This window comes from Chironomus tepperi, unplaced genomic scaffold, assembly GCF_022539635.2.
Source record: "Chironomus tepperi strain 1889 unplaced genomic scaffold, CSIRO-AGI_Ctep_v1 contig_219, whole genome shotgun sequence".
NCBI lineage: Eukaryota > Metazoa > Arthropoda > Insecta > Diptera > Chironomidae > Chironomus > Chironomus tepperi.
Window position 1 is genome coordinate 1,407,051 of NW_027226341.1, and position 22,810 is coordinate 1,429,860.

General features: G+C 28.2%; 1 protein-coding gene across 2 annotated transcripts; it reads left to right on the forward strand.

Annotated features, from left to right (window-relative positions):
• Nucleotides 1–1,240: 1,240 nt before the first annotated feature.
• LOC139090653 (T-box protein H15-like) lies at nucleotides 1,241–22,468 on the forward strand. 2 transcript variants are annotated; one of them, XM_070640453.1, is made up of 7 exons: nucleotides 1,241–1,549; nucleotides 2,605–2,777; nucleotides 2,868–2,998; nucleotides 16,903–17,185; nucleotides 18,016–18,260; nucleotides 21,230–21,280; nucleotides 21,628–22,468. In XM_070640453.1, the coding sequence occupies exons 1-7, from the start codon at nucleotides 1,369–1,371 to the stop codon at nucleotides 22,163–22,165; spliced, it is 1,602 nt and encodes a 533-aa protein (XP_070496554.1). In that variant the 5' UTR covers nucleotides 1,241–1,368; the 3' UTR covers nucleotides 22,166–22,468. The 2 variants fall into 2 exon arrangements, with proteins under 2 accessions (XP_070496554.1, XP_070496555.1); XM_070640454.1 differs by lacking the exon at nucleotides 21,230–21,280.
• The last annotated feature ends 342 nt before the right edge of the window (nucleotides 22,469–22,810 follow it).

Consider the following 22,810-nt stretch of genomic DNA (forward strand, 5'->3'; position numbering starts at 1 on the left):
AAAAAGAGAATTCCCAAAATTTAGATTTTGAGGAGACAGTAGCAAGGAAAATTTTATAAATTAAAGGAAAAACAGAGAAAATTCCATGCCAAAATGGCTGGTCACGCCCACCGCATTGCTCTCTGTTATATCTCTACACTCTACAACAGAGCAAAATTCCAACTGCATAAATTTATCATGATAGAATAAACATTGTACACACACAGACAAAGCAGAATAAAAATTTTGGAGACTTCTTATATGATTGTGTTGATATCTTGTCTTGTGCATGATATATGAACTAAAGAAAAAAATTATCCGCCTTTTTCGATTATTTTTTTCTTCTTTTTTCTCATAACACGATAAAAATTGAACTCTAACACAAACAAATGAATAAATAAAAGAATAAAAAGATTCGTCAAATATCAAAATTTATAAAAATCTAGATTATTAATTTCAATTTTAATTAAAAGTGATATAGTTTGATTTTTGGTGATAAATGGAAATTCAGTGCACAAATGAAGGAAAAACTAGTTCTTATGTTAACAAATATACACACAAAATAAATCTCTACAAAACAATTTGATGCAATTTAAATAATCCTAAGGAAAAAAAAATTAGTCATTTCTCTCTCACAATTCATATTTTCAATTCAATTTTCAATTCATTGTGCATAAAAATACAAAGAATCCACAATAAGAATGTGTGCGAGTCTACGTGCACATGTGTGTATTTATGTGTCTATGTATCTCCCTCATTTCTTTGCTGTCTGCATTTGTCGACTTTTTTTGTGGTTGGCTGTTGTTGAAATGTTTTCTGTTTTCTCAATTTCATGCTGGCATTTTTTCTCTTTGGAACTACAGAAAAATAAAAATCAGAAGGGAAAATATTGTAGAAAAAATAAGTAAAAATTGTGATATTTTTATACAACAAATTTTTCACTGCTACTCCTCAATGCCTTTCGATCATTTAGTTTTCAATTCATTGCCCAAAGGCTCGGCTCGCAATTTTTCTTCATAGCGATTCGCGAACTATTTATTTCTTAGTTTCTGATTTGGAGAAAATTTTCTAAACAATTTGTATTAATTTGAAGATATTTTTTTGTGAAAAATTAAGGAAAAAAAAAACTAATGTGAATAACAAATTATTTAAAACAAAGTGAAAAAAAAATAAAATTTAAAAAAATATTTTAATGTAAAAGTTTTATATAAAAAAGAAAATTTAAGATATGAGTGAAAAGCTATTGTGAAAATCTAAGACAAATAAAAAATTCATATAATAATATCATTACAAAAAAAATTGTGATATTCTAATAATATAAATATATTTTTTTTTTAAATTTTCAAAATTGAGAATCAAAAAGAAAAGAAAGTAATAAAATCATTTCGAATGAAAATCGATCACAGACGGAAAGTTCATAAGAAACATATGAATAATATGATAATAGGCACACAAAATCATTGTGCCGCCGCAAATTTAGCAAACTCAAAAGGTGGTGGAACGGATTTTTCAATTGCCGCTATTATGGCTCGTGGAGGTTCAAGTCGTGAGCCATCGGAACGAAGCATAAGTAAGTCTTATTTCGACTATGAAACCAAAAATACTCTACTTATTTTCGAGTCAACATTCCATTTTCGTTTATATCTTGAAACTTTTTTTTTTGCTCTTCTCGTAGTGCTGAAAATCGAGAAATGCGCAAATGCTGAATGCAACCATGAAAAATTCTTATCTTTCTCTCATTTTTCTTCTTATGTGTTGACATTACGTTTATTTGTGAAAAGCGCATAACTACGAGAAAACGGAAATTTTCTTTTCAGACAGTTTCAATATTTTTTGCTAAACTGTTTTTCTGCTTAATAGATGAGTTCTGAAATTCATCAAGATTATTTTTTTTGTTAAGAAATACAGTCGTGTGCAAGTTTAAAAAATTGAGAAAATTTTCACATTTTTCTTATACTAAAAGTTTTTTTGACCTTTCTACCGGCACTTACAATTTTCGTTTCTTTCTTCAAAAAATCTAATAAGATTTAATATCATTTCTATCCAACCAGACTATTTCAAACAAAAAAATCATTAAAATTGAAAAAAAATGTTTTAAATTTTTATTTTTAAAGTCTTAAAAAAGTTTATTTTAAGACAAAATAAAAATTGTAATGAGTAGGTACGATTTGGTAAGAATTCCGATTTAAAATAATAGGTTCATTTACAGTTTCTGAAGAATATTCCTCAAAGAAATATGAATACTGAGTAGACACTTGAGTGAAATTATTCATTTCTAATTACTTGGCAATAAGAATTAATATTCGTTTTAAAAAAATATCTTCATATATTTATTGTTATTACATGGACATTAAAATATAAAAAAAGTATTTTTTAAAGCTACCATGCAATTGAACTAAAGTATAAAAATTCATTCAACTCGTATTCCATTCGTTAAACGGTTTTTGTTTTATTACTCTTGTCATCTAATTTCGTCACGGCTTCAATTCAATCAGTATCAACACAAGAAATTATATATGAGCGGATTTAACGTTAATTCGAAAACTTCTTAACATGACACAAATTGATTTCATTTCATTTATTCTCTTTAAATACATTCTTCATAACTTTTTTATTCGACTCAAGGTCCATTGTCGGTCGATCGTTTTCCAGAAGGTGACGATGACGTTGATGTAGATGTTGAACAATGCAGCGATTCAGAGGCACAATCAAGATCACGAACACCTCGAACGACGTCTAATCATTCCCGCGCAACTCCTCCTAGTCCATCAGATGAAGAGCGACTTACACCTGAACCGGTAAATTTCTGAAAATTGTTTTTCGCTGCTTGTTGCTAATTTTCAATTCAATTTTCATGTCGTGTTGTAAAAATTATCGTGTCAAAATAGAGTCAAACAAAAATCACTGGATCGTGCAATTCTGATGATCTGCGACCAATTCAGTGTCATTTGGAAACAAAGGAATTATGGGATAAATTTCACGATTTGGGAACTGAAATGATTATCACAAAAACTGGCAGGTGAGCTAATTAAAAACATTTTGTAAATTAACCAAAATACCTCCGAATATTGAAACTGTTTTTGAAATAATGTAGCAAATCTCTCCTCTACCCACTTAAGTTTGAATTTTTGTACTCTTAAAAAATTTACGTTTTTTTATCGATCAGCCAAATATCTATCAACTATCCATAAAATAATACACACATGTACATCAATTAACTCTTTACAAATGTTTCAATTAATCGACTTTATGTGTATATCTCGCCCTATCGAAAAGCAATTAATCATAAAAGACTTGCGAGAGATAATTTCAATTTTAAATAATTATTTTCTTCCTCCTTCTGTTGTTAGAGTTGTGTTTTTTGTTGGTCAGAGCTCTTAAAAGGTAGAAATTACATCATCATTAAAACACATCATGTTTATTTGAAATGACTAAATTAACCGTATGCGAATGGTGTATTTTTTTGGAAGTCAAGCGGGACATTATAAATAAAAAATTGAAATAAAAATATGAGCATCTGTCGATCGTTTCTTAATATTTCTACTTTGTTGCTGTCCGATTTTAATTTCTTATAAGAGTTTATGATACCAAAGGACATACAATTCTAAGAACATTAATTTATGTCTAGAAATATGTTCATTGATTGGCATTGATATCATCATTACTTTTGGTATAAAAAATTGAAGCAGTAAAATTATCCCATAAATTTTTTTATAGCTATTCAATCAAGAGATTTTAAGGAAATAAAATTTTCATTTAAATTGTCTAATTGATTGTGATTATAGCCCAAAATATATTTTCACAATCTTTATTGCTAAAATTTTCCCCAACCCATATCAGACTGAATGTATAAAATGATGCATCTATATTGATGTAGTGACCAAAAGTCATAACAATCAAAAAATATGTTTTAAAATGATCAATAAATGTCAGAGTTAATAATAAATTGAATGTATATATAGACAACGGTGTGTGTGTCCCACATAATTTTTCGATCTTTTTTTACATAATAATGTAATCAATCAATTGATGTTTTCATTCGACTTGAATTATCTTTTACATGCATGGTTATAAAAATTCTGTTTAGTGTTTGTAAAAAGACACATTAAAGTGTTTAAAAGCAGAACCACAAAACACATGTTCGTAGGCTATATGAGCATGAAAATACATGGAAAAAATAATATCTTAAAACATTTCCGATCCTTCTCGCTTTATATTCTTTCTTATCTTAATCATTGTATCTTTTGGCTTTTTATAGAGTCTCTGTGTTCTGTATTCTTTAAAAACGAATTACCGCCCTATATAGGTTTTTAAGGACTTATTGCATTTTATTGAAATGAACGTGTCTTGAACAAAATTATTTGAAAACTTTTATTGTAATTATTAATTTTCTAAGTAAAAATCATGACCAAATAATTATTTTCCATAAAATCCCCTATACTTTTTTTACATTTTGAACTAAAAACTGTGAAATTTCGTTCTGTTACCCAAAAGATCATCAAAAACAGAACACACAAAATAAACGGACATTCAAAAGATAAAAAGAAATGAATTATATAATTTGTAGTCAATTTTCTGTGTTAAAATGTGTTGGAAACATGCATTAAACATTTTGTAGATTGGTAAAAGATTGAAGATAAGAAATACATATATTGGGTTTCTTCAGATGCTATTTAGTCACATTAGAAATTAATTTGGTCATTCAATGTCTTCATTTAATAATTTGAATATATTTTTTCACTTTATTTTCTAAAAGAATTGCCTTAAATTCGGAAGTTCTTGAGATTACTCTTGCCACTTACACTTAGTATCATATTTCGATTCCTAATAAATTAATCATACATATTTTTGAAGAATTTCCTTTTAATCTTCAATTTCTTCCATACTTACATGAATCAAATTTGAACAGTTCAGTCTTTTATGAGATTATGTTCTTAAAGATTCTTAATAAGCAAATGAGTCAAATATTTAAGAGTGAATCTTGTTCTTCTGATAGTTTATGAGTTTACTTACAAAAGATCAAATCAATGAATTTTCTTAAGTATCGATTGAGAAATCAAAGAGAAATGAAGATGAAAAAAGTAGCAGAAGTAGAAGAAGAAGAAGAAGAAGAAGAAGTGAAAAGATTAGAAAATTGAAAACGTTTAAGTAATGATTTATTAATATTAAATTTATGTCCCAATTATTGTTATGTCTGTTCATATTTAAAAATTTTAATGGATAAAAGTATTGACTGAAGTTTCCGGTGATATTTTGAATTTACATAACATATTAGTTTGTTTGATTTATTTGATCAGGAGTAATTTAGTGATGCATTGGGATTAACTAATCAGTAGGACATATATTTGATCTTTTGTCGGTATTGATGAATGCGGATTAAAATAGTTCTATTGAATATTTTGATCGATTGTAAAATTCTCGAAAAAAGTATTTAAAAGTTTTGTAAATTCACTAGATTAAGTGATACTCAAACTTTGTTTGGCCAAACATATGTACTCCATTTAAACGTTTCAGGTGGTCGATAAAACATATTATAAAATACCCATCAATTTCTAGATTTTTGAAAAATTTAATATTTGACATTCTTTAAAAAATTTGAGTCACTACCAAATCTTAATTATTATCACAAGATTCTTAATTCTAAATAATTTGAGTAAAGATTGTTTGAAAAATTTTACTTTTTTTAACAATGCAAGCTAATAATTTTGATCATAAAAATTATGGATGTATGTTCCTGTGAGACAAAGCGATTCAACGAGGGAAAGAATAAGAAGAAAGAATACAATTTCAACTTAAAGTAATAATAATGAATTTGTTTTTTTATGAAGCAACATGGTCATAAGAGGCTTACTACTTTTGGGTTGAATGAAAATATAAACAAATAAAATTATTAATAGTTTGTTTTAATGACTTCCAAAAAGTCGGAGAAACTGAAAAACTGATGTTAATTAATATCATTCTCTTTATTTGATTTCTCGAGTGAGTTTTTTTTGTGTGTCTACTCTAGCTCAAGTTTCACAATTTTTGATGTGTTCTTATGACGCATCACAGGGTTTGAGATGTTGAAACTTTCATCACCTCATGTGCTGTTGGCAATATATTTTTGAGATAATAACTTTATTTTTATTTCATTTCTAACTTGATGAATTCATCACAGAATTTATTTTTTTCATCGACTGACTTTTATGATCATTTCCATGGTAAATGAAATAAATTTTATTCCGCGACGAAATATATTAATTATGATGAAAGGGACAGAGATAAGTCCCTGGCAGAATCATCATCAACAACATACGTTCTTTTACTCTTTCATTCATTAAAAATTCGTCATTCATTTTCATCTTTCAAGCATGAAAAAACGGAAATAGAATGAAATATTCTCTTCAAGCTCATTTTGCATTAACATTTTTCACATTTTGTTTGTTTAATGTGCATATACATATGTATATATATATGAAAATAATAAATGTATGTAAATGATGCGCACATAATTGTTGTTGATGGTCGAAAACAATTTGTTGTCAAATGAGAAAAAAAAGAAGAAATAAAAATATTCTTTATAGTAACTGTTGACTAGCTGAGAAAAAAATTTAATGAATATGAGAAATGATCTTAAACAGCAGATGTGAAAATAACTAAAATAGTTGGAAACATATATTTCAAGTTCGTTTTACTGCGAAAAATAAGAATTTTTGATCTATGCATGTATGCATGGGGTTTAATAAAATTAAATTAGCTTGAGAGATTTTTCGTGAAATTTTGATGGATATACGAAAGTAAATCAATTCAACTTTAATTACCATTATTACGCTTCTCAAATAATGGGCAAGAAATATTGTCATATATAAAAGAAATGATATGGAATAGTAAGTGATTATTTTAACTTTTATAATTGTTGGTCATGTGATTCATAATTTAAAAGCATTCATTAAGTAACTTTAATAAAGAAATTTTCCAAATTTTCTTAGTAAACTTCAATTAAAATTGACAGAAAAAATTCATGGATATTAAAATTATAGTCTCGAGTGACAAATGAAGGGCAGTCTATGTGTAATGGATATTAAGAGTGCTCATTAAATATCCCAAAACAATTACTACTGTTTCTAACATGAAATCATGAAAGGAAATTCAAATCTATTATTTACAGTTGTCAATCAAATTAATTATAATGTGAATGAAACATTTTTTTGTTGATGTGTGAGGTCAAAAAAATTGCGAAGGGGATTTCAAAATGTCCATTATTGTGACAATAAAAAGAAGAAGAATAATCTGAAATTCCACGAAAATGCTCACCAATCTCACAACTTCACACCATGTAACAAAATTCCATCGTTAAAAAGCTCATATCCTACAATAAAATTAAAAAGAATTATAACATGTCATGCCCACACACTACTGACATATACTGATTGCTATCGAGCTTCTTTAATGGAAGACTTGATTTTTTTTTTATTCAAGAGTGCGAGAGAAATATGAAACGAGTAGTTGTCTGACTTCTCATGTTTACCACATATTTGCGTGTGCCTTTCCTTCTTGACTATAGTTTCAAACTCAAATGAATGTTAAGACTTCTCTCCTCCTTATTCTGTCATCTATCATACTTCGAAGCTTCTAACTTGTAAATATAATTGAATATTATGAAACTAAAAGCAACTTTTAGAGCAGAAATTATTGTAAATTTATTCAGGGTGAACAGCATATAATAAAAAATTTGTTAACTAAGAAAGAAAAAAAAAAAACAAGAGCAAGAGACGTTGAATAGTGGTATCTATAACGATATATCTATGTCACATAAATATATCAAAACTAAAGAGGACTCTTTCAGCGGGGAGTCACACACATGAGTCTAAGTTTTAATTTTCCGTTTGAATTATTAACTTATTATTTTATTTGGTCTTGGCAATAATTTACATTTAGAAAATTTTGAAGTCAGCTAACAAGTCATCAACACACACCTAACTTTAAATAACCAAATAACCATAAATTTTCGATGTTGATAATTTTAGCGACAAATTGAAAATTGTGGACTTCTCATAAATTCGTTTCTAATTCAAAGTCGACTTAGTTTTTGGACATTGAATCAGCAGGAGACTAAAGCGTTAGTGGGTTATGAGGGTATTCTCTACATGTTAGAGACGATGAAACATTTGATACTCTATAATTTAAAACTGACTCGATATCAACATCCATTAATGATTAAAAAATTATGTCAAAAAATTTATATCTAAAATCATGTTGGATTGTAATTGTTTACATAAACTCTAAACCATTCTCTCGCTCACTCGTTCATAACAAATGATGATATCATTTTAAATATTTTCACCTGTGATGCAGGTGTCATTTTGTCTTGAAATTTTACAGTAAATATTATATTCCTGTGCTGAACAATATGATTGAGATAAATGTCTCTAAACATGAAAATTGAAACTCCATTTTTTTCTTTTTTGCTGTCTATTTTAACATTATCGTTAAAAGGTAATTTAGGATGAATAAAAATTTTTATATTCTGCTGTTTATGTTGACGACATCTCAAATATCTTTTAAGATTTATTTTTCTTGCCAAAAAAGCATAAATTACTTTTTGAATATTCCCAAAAGTGATAATATTTGGGTTTTTAACAACAAAACTATCAGAATTGAATTTAATTGAAATTACAACTTATTACCATATGAAGTGACAATCAATCTTTGTTGTACTAACTCTTCTCGCATATAAAATTTATATGATCCAATAAATAAAAAAACATATGATGATTCAAATTTTGACTTCATTTCATTGCTATATGTATATAGGAACAAAAAATATGTTAATTTGTTATTTATTGAATGGTAGCAAACGAAAGGAAGGAGAATTCAATTCATGATTAGACCCATATCATCGTCTTCATAGAGAAATAAAATATGTCGTGTTGAGGAGTGAAAAGATGACATGACATTTTACGACCTTAAATGGATATTTGATTTTACATGAGTTTTGATGATCTATTATTTAAAAACAAATAACAGTTTATTTATTTTTCGATTTGAAACTTGTCTTAATATTTTTTAAAATTCTTTTCAATGTTTAGAATTTTTTAAAAATTAATTTAAAATAAATTTTGATTTCAAAAAGTTTCAATATTGTTTATTTCTGTTTAGAACAGAGCTTGAAGTGAACTCTAATTTTGTATCGAGTCGAGTCGACTTTTTCATACAATATACGAGTCGACTTCAGGCTCTGGTTTAAAATATTTTAATGTAAAAACAGGTTTACACTATTACAAATGCGTTGTTAATTTCAGAATAAATTTTTGCAAGAGAACCGATGATAATTTAATTTCAATCAATACTGAAAGCCTTATAAAGTTAGATAATCATTTTAAAACAAAATCTGTTAATCAATAATTCATAACAGATTCTCATTGATTGATATTATATTCTCATACATATCAATTCTTTTCTGTATTGATTGAGTTATTAAATTATTTTGAATTTTGATGTATGTGGTTGTTAGGTAGAGCATTTCAAAAAATAATAATTTTCTGTAGAACAAAAAAATTTTACACTTGGAAGTATTGAACATTTCAATTTAATAAGGAAAAAAAAACATTGAAAATTCAGAAAGCCACTGAAGAGACATAAATAATAGATTTATGACATGAAAGACTGAGAATAAATTTTTTATTTAGTTTTTCTTTCAAACGCGACATAACAAGAACATAAAAAAGGCAAAGCTGTTTTTATAATTCAAGAGAAAAAAAAATTTATAATTATGTTGGGGAAGAAGAAATAAATAAATTTTCATGATAATTGAGCTATCAAAATTTAAATAAATTCATAGTGAGAGAAGTTGATGGAACGTCACAGAAAAACAAATCTATTGTTCCCTCATAAATATCCTTACGAGTGTCGAGTTAAAGTTCTCAAAATTAAATTTATATATGAATTTTTGATAACGAAATATTTTAATTTATTATGGATGAAGATTAAATAAGCGTAGCAGTTTAGAACAATTTATGTTAGATTTTCTCATGAATTTTCTGACAATTTAGTATTGAAATATTCATTTCATTGTATTAAAAACTTGTTAGAGATTTAATTACACAAAGTTTTTAAGGTCATGAAGATGTTGTGATGGACTTTCGACTTTTTGGTCATAAAATAATCATAAAGATTCGTTAGATTCTAATAAAATGTCTCAAAATCTGAATTTTGTCCATCATTTGTAAATCAACCGCAAAGATTAAATTTGATTTAGAAATAATTAAAAATATACATAATAACACAAAAAAGAGGTTTGCAAAAAGTAATTGCCATTCATATGAATCAAACAGTCAAAATATCATTTAAAGAAATATGTATATGAAGAAAACAAACATTGCGGGTGGTCAGAATGCCAGAAGTAACAAAAAAGCCTGGAACAGCAGCAGCATTGAAAATTGACTTAATGTATTCTGTGCATTTTGCACATATTCATCTGATGTCGTCGTCTTCGTTGTTGTTTATTTCTCACCGCAAGCGAAATGCGTCTCACAGTAGAAAATTTTGTGACCATCCACGCACACATAATTATTTTCATCTTACAGTTTACCATTTTGCAATTGACTGTATGAAGCGAATTGAATTCTGTGATAATGCTCTTGAATGTAGTTTGTGTAGCATTCATTAGATAGTTTTGAAATTGATAATAGCACAGTAGAGTTGAGAAAATAAATTGAAACCGTTCGGCAATAAGTATTCAATTAATTATGCGGCACAATTGAATAATTTGTTGGTAAGCTCTCGTCTACACATTGGAATCAAAACTTACGTTTGTGTTATAAAGTTTTGTATAGCATTTGCATTTGTATGTTGCAAATGCTTGGAATCAACCTCAACACCAACTAAATGTCCATCCCTTGTTAGCCTTTCCGCACTTTATTGCTATATCTGAAGAATCTCAAGTATTATAAAATAAAGTATAAACCAGGAGATTATTGACCACCAAATTGTAAGAAAAATTATTAAGCTAAGGCAATGAAAACGTTTTAAAAGGTTTATTTTTATTCCAAAAAATATTTTTTAATTCTTAACTCACCTCGACTCTTTCTTTGTGGAGGTTATAAAAAATGAATTATATCGTTAACACGAAAAGTTATAAAATTCATTTAAACATATTGATATTTTTAAGACTCTTTGGAATATTTATATGAAAATAATACTCTTCAAGATGAGTAATAAGAAGAGAAAATAAATAAGGTGTGATTTATTTTTTATAATTTTGTCTTGGGCTTCTTAAAACCTCGCTCTTTTATTCCATTCTGCATTTTTCATGCTTTCTTAATACTCATTTTTTAACTCTTTTTCATATTTTGGCAGTGCAGTAAAAACAGCACAGTGGAATATGCATGAAATTTATTTATTTAAAAATTATTTATTGAATTCTTTTGCTGTGCATTCCGTGATGATATTTCTTGTATGCGCCACACAATTTATGGATGTTTATGGAAATTTTTTCTCTTTTTCGTGTGCGGTTTGTCTCGCTGTTCGATATGTCCATTGTACACTTTATGCTGAAGGTTAGCTAAAAGTGGCGATGAACTCATATTAGTTTAATGGTTCATAAATGCTTAAGAAAATAATTTAATCTGCACTTAAAGTACAGTCTATTTGGCATCCATATGACTGCAAAAAATAGCTGCCTTTCATTTGGTACTAATGAAAGAGATTTAGCGGAGCCTTAAATGCTCCCTGAAGAAGCCGCTTTCATTTGTGTCAATCGGGTATGAATTAGCAATAGCTAGATTATTTCGACAGAAATATTCCAAACCTTGTTAACTAACAAGATAGGAACAGACACAAAATATTTGAATGAAGGAAGGAAGAATCGATGAAGCCAAAAAGAAGATATTTATGCAATAAAAACACGACGAAATAAAGCCAACAACTGTGAGACTTAAGCCGGTTTTATCAACACACTCGCCAACTACCTTTAAAACTCATCCTCATAAGTTATTGAATTGAAATTATGTGTTAAAAAAATTATGACATTTATGATAGTTTTGAGCGTATTTATTGACAATATATAACAATAAATAATCTGCTTTTATAGTTCAACTTTCCGGAGAATTTCAACCCATATCAATATGAAGCGAGAAAACTATCACAATATAAAATGAATAATCTTAAGTGGCCAGTTGACTAAGTCGATGATTATAAAAATTGAGAGAATATATATGAACGAGCCACAACATTCCTGAACAATTCATTTATCGCCTTATTAGAAATGAATGTAAAATTTCGTGCAGTGTGTGTATGAAAGCCACCACACATTTTTTGGAATTAACTGAATATTATTATCATATAATATGGATATTTCTTTAATCAAAACGACTCCTATAACGATTTGTTATTTTCTCATTTTAATTAACAAGATTGCTGCTCTTCGCTCCTATTTAAAAGAGGTGTTGGAATTTTACACACAAAAAATCATCAACAAAATTATGGAAATTTATTCAGAAAGAAATAAGAAGAAATATAAATGTTTGTGAGACGATTGAGTATTAAATACTTGTTATTGTCGCGAGATGAGATTTAGCGCGATTTTCTTCAAATTTGGTCATTCTTTCTCTTCAAAATGAATAAATTAATACCAGTAGCTAACTTGGTATTACTTAATTTATTTTGATGTGAAACTAAACTGTATTAATCTATGATCAAGGAAGAATCATACATAAATTTTAGGGAATATGGAGATGCAAAACGCGTTAGAAATATGATAATTAAAAATATATATATATTTTTTAATATAAATTTTATGGCGTTGCTTAATGAATTGATGAAAAATATAAATCGGAATATAAATTAACACGTAGAGATTGTTGCTAGTTTTTTTTGTGTTGCTGTTTTGGAGACTTACCTCATGACAATAATCATTATGATTATGTCAATGGAATACAGGCCATTTAGCGCGGCGTCAGAAAGAATCAGATCCAGTGATGAAATTTCATTAATTTTCGAGATTATTTATTGATTCGAATTTTAACGTTTTTTATTGCCAATTTCCAATTTGCATACACATTTCATTTTATTGACTAAGTTGTGGTATTTTTTAATACCCAATGCTCATTAAACATTTTATTATCGTGTGTGCTTGCGATTGCGATCAAATCAATAAAAAATTTCAACGCGAATGTTTGCAGATATCATTTTTTGTGACCCGAGTTATCTATCTACACGTAATGATGTAATAACAGCAACATCAACATATATTTTTACAATTCAACAGTTTAAATTCTTTTTTATTTTCATTTTATCTTATTTGCAATCATGATTAGTAATGCATTTTATGGAAACTTCATCTCACGCCTCCAATGTTAAATTTACATTTCATTTCAATTTCTTCATCTTTACGTTCCTGGTTTTATTATTGTGTTGCATCAACAATAACGCATTTTTACTGTTAAATTAGGCTTTGAATGATCATTTCACACTGCATAAATTTGCAAGCATTTTAATTTTATTTTGCTGTTTTGATTAATCGCTTTATTGTTGTTGATCATGTTGTGAAAAGATCAGAAGATGAATGTAAAATGCACGAGATAAATTGTTTTAATAAATTCAGCGTGTTGAATTCAAATTACTTTATGTATGAATTATTGATTTCTATGACATTCTTAAACAAATTTGATTTCATTGACCCACAGTTGTGTGCAAATGTGAGCAACTGGGAATTATTGGCGCAATACCTAAAATTTCAAAAAGACGAAAATTCACAAGACGTTTAACAACTTCCAAAAAATAAATTAAAAATAAAGGAAATGACTCAATAAATTTTTTTTGGTGAAGACATTTGAAAAATTTATGTATAGTATTTCTATTAGCGCGATAATTTTTTTAACAATAATAATTTCATATTTTTAACAATTTTTAATTTACCCAAAAACCGCATAATTTTAAAATGTATATTTTGTAAAGTCAGCACAAAAAAATATGAGAGGGAAATAAAAAGAAATAAGATAGAAAATTATGATGTGAAAATTATTTATGAAAGAATAAATTAATTTCATAAAAAAAATAAAAGGAATGGAGAATCAAGCGATATATGAATGAGATAGGTAATAAAAGAATTTTTGTTTCGAGGTGGAGAATTAAAATATAAATAATAATTATGTTGTTTCCACGCCATATATGTTGTAAGCATTAAGGAACATTGAAAACATTACGCACATTTCTACTGTGAAAATAAATTAAGATTAAAAGAACGTAAGAGAAGAAATTGAAAGGAATTATCATAAAATTATCATTTTCATTCTCTTTATTTATATTTATGTACGCACATGTTTGTGTAAAAGTGTAGAATGACTATATGACTTGACACTTTCTTTAACATCAACCGTCGTTTCACTGACCACCAATTTTCTCCACTCATATTTATGTATACATGTGAATATCATTCCATTCACATATTATATGTGATGATCATTACATATCATAAATGTTTATATGCATTTACTCACAACTATAGTTATGAAATTAACACAGAAAAATTAATGATTGGTCGATTACGTGTCATTATGTAAATGTGTTTTAATTCATTATTAGCTACATGACCTTTTCTTGAATTTTTTTTTGTAAATTCTGTATTTTTCCATCTAGCATGACTTCATAAGACTTTATTTTAAATCCAAATATGCAACATATCAACTTTTTTAGTACATTAAAATATTTTTTGACGTACTCATTTGCTGTAATTCATTTGATGGAATTCTTGAGTCTCAAAAAGTCATTTGAATGCAATTTGGCAATATCTTTTTCTTTACGAATTACCAAAATGTGTGTACATTTAGTTCAACGATCGTATCAATTTAATTTAAGTGCTAATGATGTAGAAATGACATTAAATGGAAATAAGAATCAGCATGATTTTTAAACTACTTCCTTAATTTTTGAAAGAAATTTTCAGATATTAAATAAATTCTACAATTTCCAACTCCTTTTATGTTGAGAATAATTTAGTTAATTTTATTATTCTTTTTTGGTTCTTTGCATTTCATCTTCGTGCATTTTAATTTCCCATTTCAATCCTGAAGTCATGTAAGATGTAGTTTTGACAACAAAAGAGCTTAAAACATGAGTCGCTGATATGTTAGTGACAGCCCCATTCAATCGATTTTAATTATGATTTCCTCAACTCCTTGCTACCACTTTTTTATTTAAGAATAAATAAAAAGTTACAACCTTTAAAAGAAATATTTTTATATCATGAACGGAAGAATAAATAACGCGTTGATTGAAATAAAAGTTTTGGCGCATTCAGTTTAAATAAAATTGAATTTTATGAATTGATGGCATTCGAAAATTTGTAAGAATTTCTTGTAAATTTGACACTCTACTGCCTTTTTAAATAATTTTTGAGAAAAACGCCCTGGTTCAAATTTAATTGCAATAATTCAGAAATTTATATCCCAAGCTTATCAAGCACGCTATTTATCCAAAAAAAAAATAACATGAACACCATTCAAACACATAAAAATTTTCTTGAGAGTTCAAGTCATCAAAACGAGAACTATTAAAGAAAAATATAGCAATAAAAATGAGCGAAATATTGAAGTAATATAAAAGGCATTTGTAAATAGCAGGAAGTAACTGTCAACTTAAGCATTACAAACAAAAAAGTTCGCTGTTGTTTTCTACTCTGCACTTTATCAGCAATGAATAAACATAAATAATGAATAATTTGAGTAAGTATTATGAATGAGTTGGCTGGGCTGACTTCAAAAGATGAAAATTGAAAAATGGTTTAATTTCCATACAAAATCCGAGTCAACTTCTAGCTCTAATTAAATCAACAAGAATAATTATTCCAAAATATTTAAATTCATGTGTAAATTTACCGATGTTATAAATTATGAAACTTTTGTTCCACCGAACATATTACAAGAATGCTTATAATAGAAAATATTCATTCGCAAATATTCATGTGAGGAAAAATTAAAGAAATTTGTTTCTCACCTAATTAAAGCTTGCTTCATTCATTGTATTCTATTCACACACACACACACGCTTAGCTTTATGGGTTTTCTTAGAATAAACTTCCATAATGGAATAAAATTTACCATGAATATACTTGTATTTTAACAAATACGCTGTGTGTGCAGTAGTTCGTGAAAGGCTTGCTGATAGCACATAATACAATAAAAATGAAAATGGGGTAGCAGCTAAAGCTTAAACACGTTGTGTTTTCAGTACCTATTAATACCAATTTTTATATACTGTTGTTGTTATGCTAATGCTCAAGAAGTTTTATATTTCTTCTCTTCTTAATTCGAATGAGGTATTTCAGCAATAAAATATTCTGTTGTGCCTTTTAACTTACTTCCACAGCGCGATATAATAATAAAAGAAAGCGAAATTAGTGTCGACGAGTTGATTTTTTTTTTATTCCTCGTCTCCCTTCCAAAAATTATTTGATATCACCACATTTATAAGAATTTTTTCCTACATTTTTTTAATGTGCAAACAAGTCATAAAGTGTGGCATTATGGAAACTTTTCTAGTTTTTTTTGTTGCTTTTTCTTACTTAGTTTCTCGTTTTAACACATTTTCATTTCGTGGCTTCCAAAATGTATGAAAAATTTCAACAACTCACAAACAGTTTTTTTTTTCGAGCGCATAAATTACTTACTTTACTCTACATTTAATTATTCTTGCATGTGGATATGGAATTTATATGAAAGGATAGTAGTTGTGGCAATCGAGGTTGATTTTTGTCACGTCATAGAGCAATAAAAAGTCTATGAGCAATGGAAACAAAAAATAATTTTTTGAGCTTTAAATTATCATAAAAATTATCGTGGATGAAGTGAGGATTTGCGAAAATCATCAAATCAGAACTTTGATTACTTTGAACACCCTTTTTTTTATAAAAAATAGAATCTGTATTAATAAAATTTTATTTTATAGACGAATGTTTCCAACTGTGAGAGTGTCCTTTTCAGGACCAATGCGTGGTCAACCATCAGATAGATATGCTGTGTTAATAGATATAGTGGCTGTCGATAGTCGTCGTTATCGTTACGCATATCATCGATCGTCATGGCTTGTTGCGGGAAAAGCAGATCCACCACCGCCACCACGACTTTATTCACATCCTGATACACCTGTTAGCGCTGATGCCCTAAGGAAACAAGTTATATCATTTGAAAAAGTTAAACTTACAAATAATGAAATGGATAAGAATGGACAGGTAAAATACAAATATTTGATTATTTTACTATGTATGCCTAAGCTTTACACTGAAAGAAAAAAACGTATAAAAAATCAATAAAAAGACAAAAAAGAAATGCTATAAAGCTTTTATCGAGGAGAAAATGAGAAAAGAGGGAAGAAATGGATATTTACAGTGTTTTATCGGAAAATGGAAATGGATGAATATTTATTTATGTGACAAAAAATTGTCATGCGCGTATTGATATTTATTTATTTTATTGCTCTTGTTTGAAGTTTTGATTCTTTTTCACTTCATTTGTCTTAAATGCCTTTATTTAAATTTTGCATTCAGCATTAATATTAGCATTAAATATTTACTATAACAACAACTTAAAAACAGAAACAGAATTGTTTAAAAATTATGACTATTTCTATTCATGTTTAATGTGTTGTTTTCAAATTCACATAAAAGCTTTCCTCAAAATCCAATAAGCAATTAAGAGCAATAAATCATTTTTTCTTGTTGAACTCGTTTTTTCGCATAATAAAAAGAAAGGTTTGTAAAAAAAAATTCTTATGCTCATTTCCTTCATAAATCTACAGTTCATTTCTCTTTTCATTGATGTGAATGGTTGTAGCCAAATTTTTTTCTTTTGTTTTACGTTGAAAATATAAAGCGTGTAAATTGGTTTTGTGGCTATGTATTTTAATACTGCCTTGCAATTTTACCTACATTTTAAGTCATGATAAAATCTTTGAAAGTTTTTGAAGCTATTGAAGATTTCTGTAAATTAATGAATTTATCTTTTGTTTTGTAAATTAAATCTTCAAGTTGATTTCATTTATTTCTCTAATCTCTAATTTCAGATTGTACTAAATTCAATGCACAAATACCAACCGCGAATTCATTTGGTGCGTTTACTACCTGGTCAAAATATTCCAACGACACCGAAAGAGCTCGCTGATTTAGATCACAAAACATATGTGTTTCCTGAAACCGTATTCACCGCTGTTACTGCATATCAAAATCAATTAATTACCAAACTGAAAATTGACTCAAATCCATTTGCAAAAGGCTTTAGGGATTCATCGAGACTCACTGATTTCGACAGGTAAGTTTGTGATAAGTGCATTTAATTCATTTCGTCTACGAATCATTTTATATCAAAATATGAACATGCCCGTTCATATGTAAGTGTAGATTTAAAAATTCCCAATATCGTAAACTCGAAAAATTATTTGAAATTAATGAAGAATGAAAAAAAGGAGGGCAAATAAAAGCAAGTTGAATAAGAGGAGTCGGCGATGAACACAGAAAAAGAATTCATCAACAAGTTGCCACAGCTACAAATATTCAGTTGAAAGCAATGATGATGAAGATGAAGAGTTGACGGCAGTCGTTGATGAATTTCGATGATGATTACAAAAGAATTAAGAACAAAAAAGTTATATGATGAGTTTAGAATATACGATCAGCAATAATAGGTTGATGAAAAGAATCATAATTTGTCGCTATTTTTCCTCTCTTTCACACTTCTTGTGTCTACTTTGTACCGTAAAATGAAGCTGACTGAAAACATCAAAAATAAATTAGGTGCCTTCAATAATAATTTGATTTAACTCAACTCTCTTTGTGCGGCATTTTTTCTTTCATATATATATCCATATATTAAAAACTTATGGTACACATCTAACAATAGATGTTAGGAGAGGCGCCTTGTAATTACATGAATAGGCAATTTAATTGATCCGTTGATTGAAAGTGATTGGCTGTAAATGATGTTAACTCTTTTACACACTTTCAATTTGTTACGCAGTACCATTCATGTCTGATGTCACTAATAAGAGCTGATTGAGCACATTTTTTTGGAAATGGAAAAGTTTATCAATTTTTACAATAAAATGTTGATCAAATAGGATTTTATTAGCTGTAATAGCTAGTGATTAAATGTTTAAAATCTATGAAAACCGGATCATCTATATTTTAAATTTAATTGTATGCGAACTGCACCGTAAGTAGAAGTATTCAATTCCGTTAACAAATTACTGAAATTAATGATTATAACGTGATCTCTTTGATTAAACTGCGATTCTCAATTTTATTTTCTCTTGCTTCTTTTCTTCATCCTTGATTTAAGCATTAAACGTCGTTCCAATTTCATCTCTTCGTCTTCATCCACAGAGGTTTTTTTGTATTCTTGTGTCAGCGCTCTGTAATTAAGTTAAAATTTTCAACCAGCCTCTTTTCACACTACATCAATAGTCTATTATATTGACTAAATTAAAAGCAACCAGGCATTGTGAAATCATTATAGGTTCAAAGAACACACATTTACGATTACCACACATTTCGGTAAAAGATAAAAGAAATGAAAATCGAGCAATTTTTTTTAATTATGCAAAAGAAGATACTCATTACGCTTTTGTGCCTTCATTTGCAATGGAAATTATTCTAGATGCGAGATGTTGAAAGTTTTCACTTCCTTGATTTTTTTTCTGTCTACATATTGAGTAGAGAAATGTGATGTTATCGATTTTTGAATGTCCATTTGAAATCAAGTTTAAGAAATCAAGAAAGCAACAAAATTGGCTAATGATAAAATTTGTAGCATTGTTGAACTTAGGCTTGAAAGTTAAATTGCCTTGTTAGAAAGTGCACTTAGTGTTTTTTAAAGAACTTTTTATAGTTCACGTTCCAAATTTTTTGCACAACTTTCTCCAAATGTGTCTTTCCATTTGAAATATTTCCTTTTTCTCTTCTTTCTCCATCAGCTGTGTGAATGACTATGAGAGAAAGAGAATCATAGTGATAACACGCAAACTCAACACCGTGCAGCCATTGGAACATTTTAATTTTAATTTTCATCTCATACAACAATTTTACTTCTCGTTGCACTTTGAACGCTGAACAGGAGAAAAGAGAAATGAAAAAATTGCCAGTTACTGAAGCTGAATTTATTTATGCACAAATGTTTTGGAGCATATGCATATAAAAAATACGACTGTGCGGAAAATGCATGCATTTACAGTTGTTGATTGTTTGTTGATGATGTAATTTAATTTAATTAAACTCCAGTGAATAAGAGAGAATTTTTTTTCGTGTGGATTATATTGTTGTGGCTAACGAAATTTCATGCATTTAAGACTGAACTTCCATTTGGATTTGTTTACATAATTTCGTTACTTGCCTAAAAAATTACGGACATTTATTAATAAATCAAAATAGCATCAATTCATTATAGTAATGCAATTGAAGAAATCAAGTCACGATGCATGGAAGTATATTGAAAAATTAAAATTGCGTGAACAACTCATTCACTGTAAACAAGTAGTCATAATGATGATTAATGTAGCGTTAATTTGATTTTAATTTTTTTCTTTCACTCCTTTTCTCCTCATGTTCTCCTCTCTCACGTTTTGATTGAAAGTTTATGAATATAAAAATCATTTATAAATGCACCTAATACAATGCATTCAATGACCACAACACATTCTTCACCTCCTGCCAAGTGCATGAGAACTAAAATGTGTAGTGCACTTTCACTTCACAACCCCACCAACATTCACGATTTTTTTTATGATATATGACCTAAGAAAATTTTCAACCTTCATTATGAATATTAAGTACATACATGAGAAGCATAAATTGCGCAATTTCTGATTGTTGGCTAATAAAAGGTGTGAAGAGTGTTTGATTAATTTTTGTATACGCTCTGAATGTATAAGGATTTTTTTTGAATAAAGTTTCAAATTTATTTCGTTCTTACGTACGTACGTTTTCGGCAAAAAATTTGTAAGGGTTTAATCAATGACCTGTTATTGTCCGTCATTACGAAATTACCTTGTAATTTTTTCCTCTCTCTCTTTTGACGTAGAGAGAAATTATAAAGCGCTTGATGATTATAATCGACTTGGCCCCGGTAATTTGCGAAAATATCTTTACCTTCTTTTTGTACATCGTTTGATTCTTTATAGATGATAAAAATGAAATGAAATGAATTTTAAGCGACTTTTTTTTGCTGACATTTTTGAATTTTTAAATTATTTATTTTTCTCTTCCTCTTACTATTCACATATGCAGCTTAATGTGTCTTGATATTACAAATGAGATCGAAATGATGATGAATCGAAGGTCAGCAAAATGCATTTTTAATTGATGGAAAAATAGTTTTGCAAAATTTTATAGATTAATCTTTTAATGAGTGGTCATTAATCTTAATGCGTATGTTAAGTTTTTTTTTCAACAATTGCTGAAATGAGGGCTTGCGTGTTAATAAACTCATGGATTTTGACTTTAATGATTTCCGAGTTTTAAAAGACTAACGATTCAAATAATTTTACCACAAAAAAGTTTATTGATTGACTCCATCTATTGAGTTGTTTATGTCTGAAAGATAATTTCATTCTAATCATTAAAATTTTTTGATAATAATTTATGCAAATTTCATCAAATTATCTTTTATATTTTTGCTTTAATAGGGATCCTATGGATGTATTGCTAATGGAACAACATTTACGCTCACCATTAAGGCTGTTTCCTGATCCAATGATGGCTCAATTTATGCCACAAGATGCTGACAGTGCAGCATTATTAGAAAAGGCACGTCAACATCTTCAAATGTGGGGACGTTCACCATATGCAGAAATGCTCTTACCACAAATGTATGCTCAAAGACCGAATATAAATGCAGCAGCTTTAAATCTTGGACTATGGCAGGGTCAATGGCCATCTCAATTAACAGCTGCTGCTGGATTTTTAAATAATCAAGCAGCACTTCAACAAGCAGCCGCTGTAGCTCAACAACAAGCCAGAAGTCCACCACCTCAATCTGCAACACCCAATAGCTCAGGATCTCCCTCACCATCATCACATGATATGCGATCAAAACACTATGCATCACGTTTTAGTCCTTATCAATTACCACCATCAGCACCCTCACATACGCAAACAACAAGTCAGTCAGTTTCTATGTCACAAGTTTCACCAACTATGACACGAAATTCACCAAGTAATTAAGTGAACAGTAAATAAATACTGTAAATACTGACAAATGTAATTTCGATAGTTGAATAAATTATAATTTATACTTAATTTACTTTTGGAAAAGAAGTAAAAGAGGCTTAATGCAGGCATAGGCAAAAAAGAAGTTCATCAATAGTTTGTTAATTTATATCACCAACATGAATTTATATTAAGTGTGGAAGAACTTTGATGATCAGTTTCATATCTGATTTCATATCTTTGTTTTGTAATTGTTGATTCTGTAAATTGTACAATTTAATCCTTACATAATAAATTATAATATCCGCATAAAATTGCTATGAGCATATTTATTCTATCAGTATTGAATTTTAATTCCAAGTTGAAATTATTTCACTTAAATTCATTGTTTTGTTTGTTATTCGTTTTAAATTATTAAACTTTCGTAAATTTTTCTTTATCAAGTTTCATTTTTTTAATGGTGAATTTACTCAAAAAATTCACGTATTCTTATTGTTTATAAAAAATGACAGAATCAAAAAGTAAAATTCAAATTTAAATTTATTTGATTCATGATTTTGAGTTCTTGATATTATATTTACAGGAATCACAACATTTGAAATGTGTATATATTCGAAAGAAATATATAATATTTAAGTTACAAGAATAAAGATTAAACTT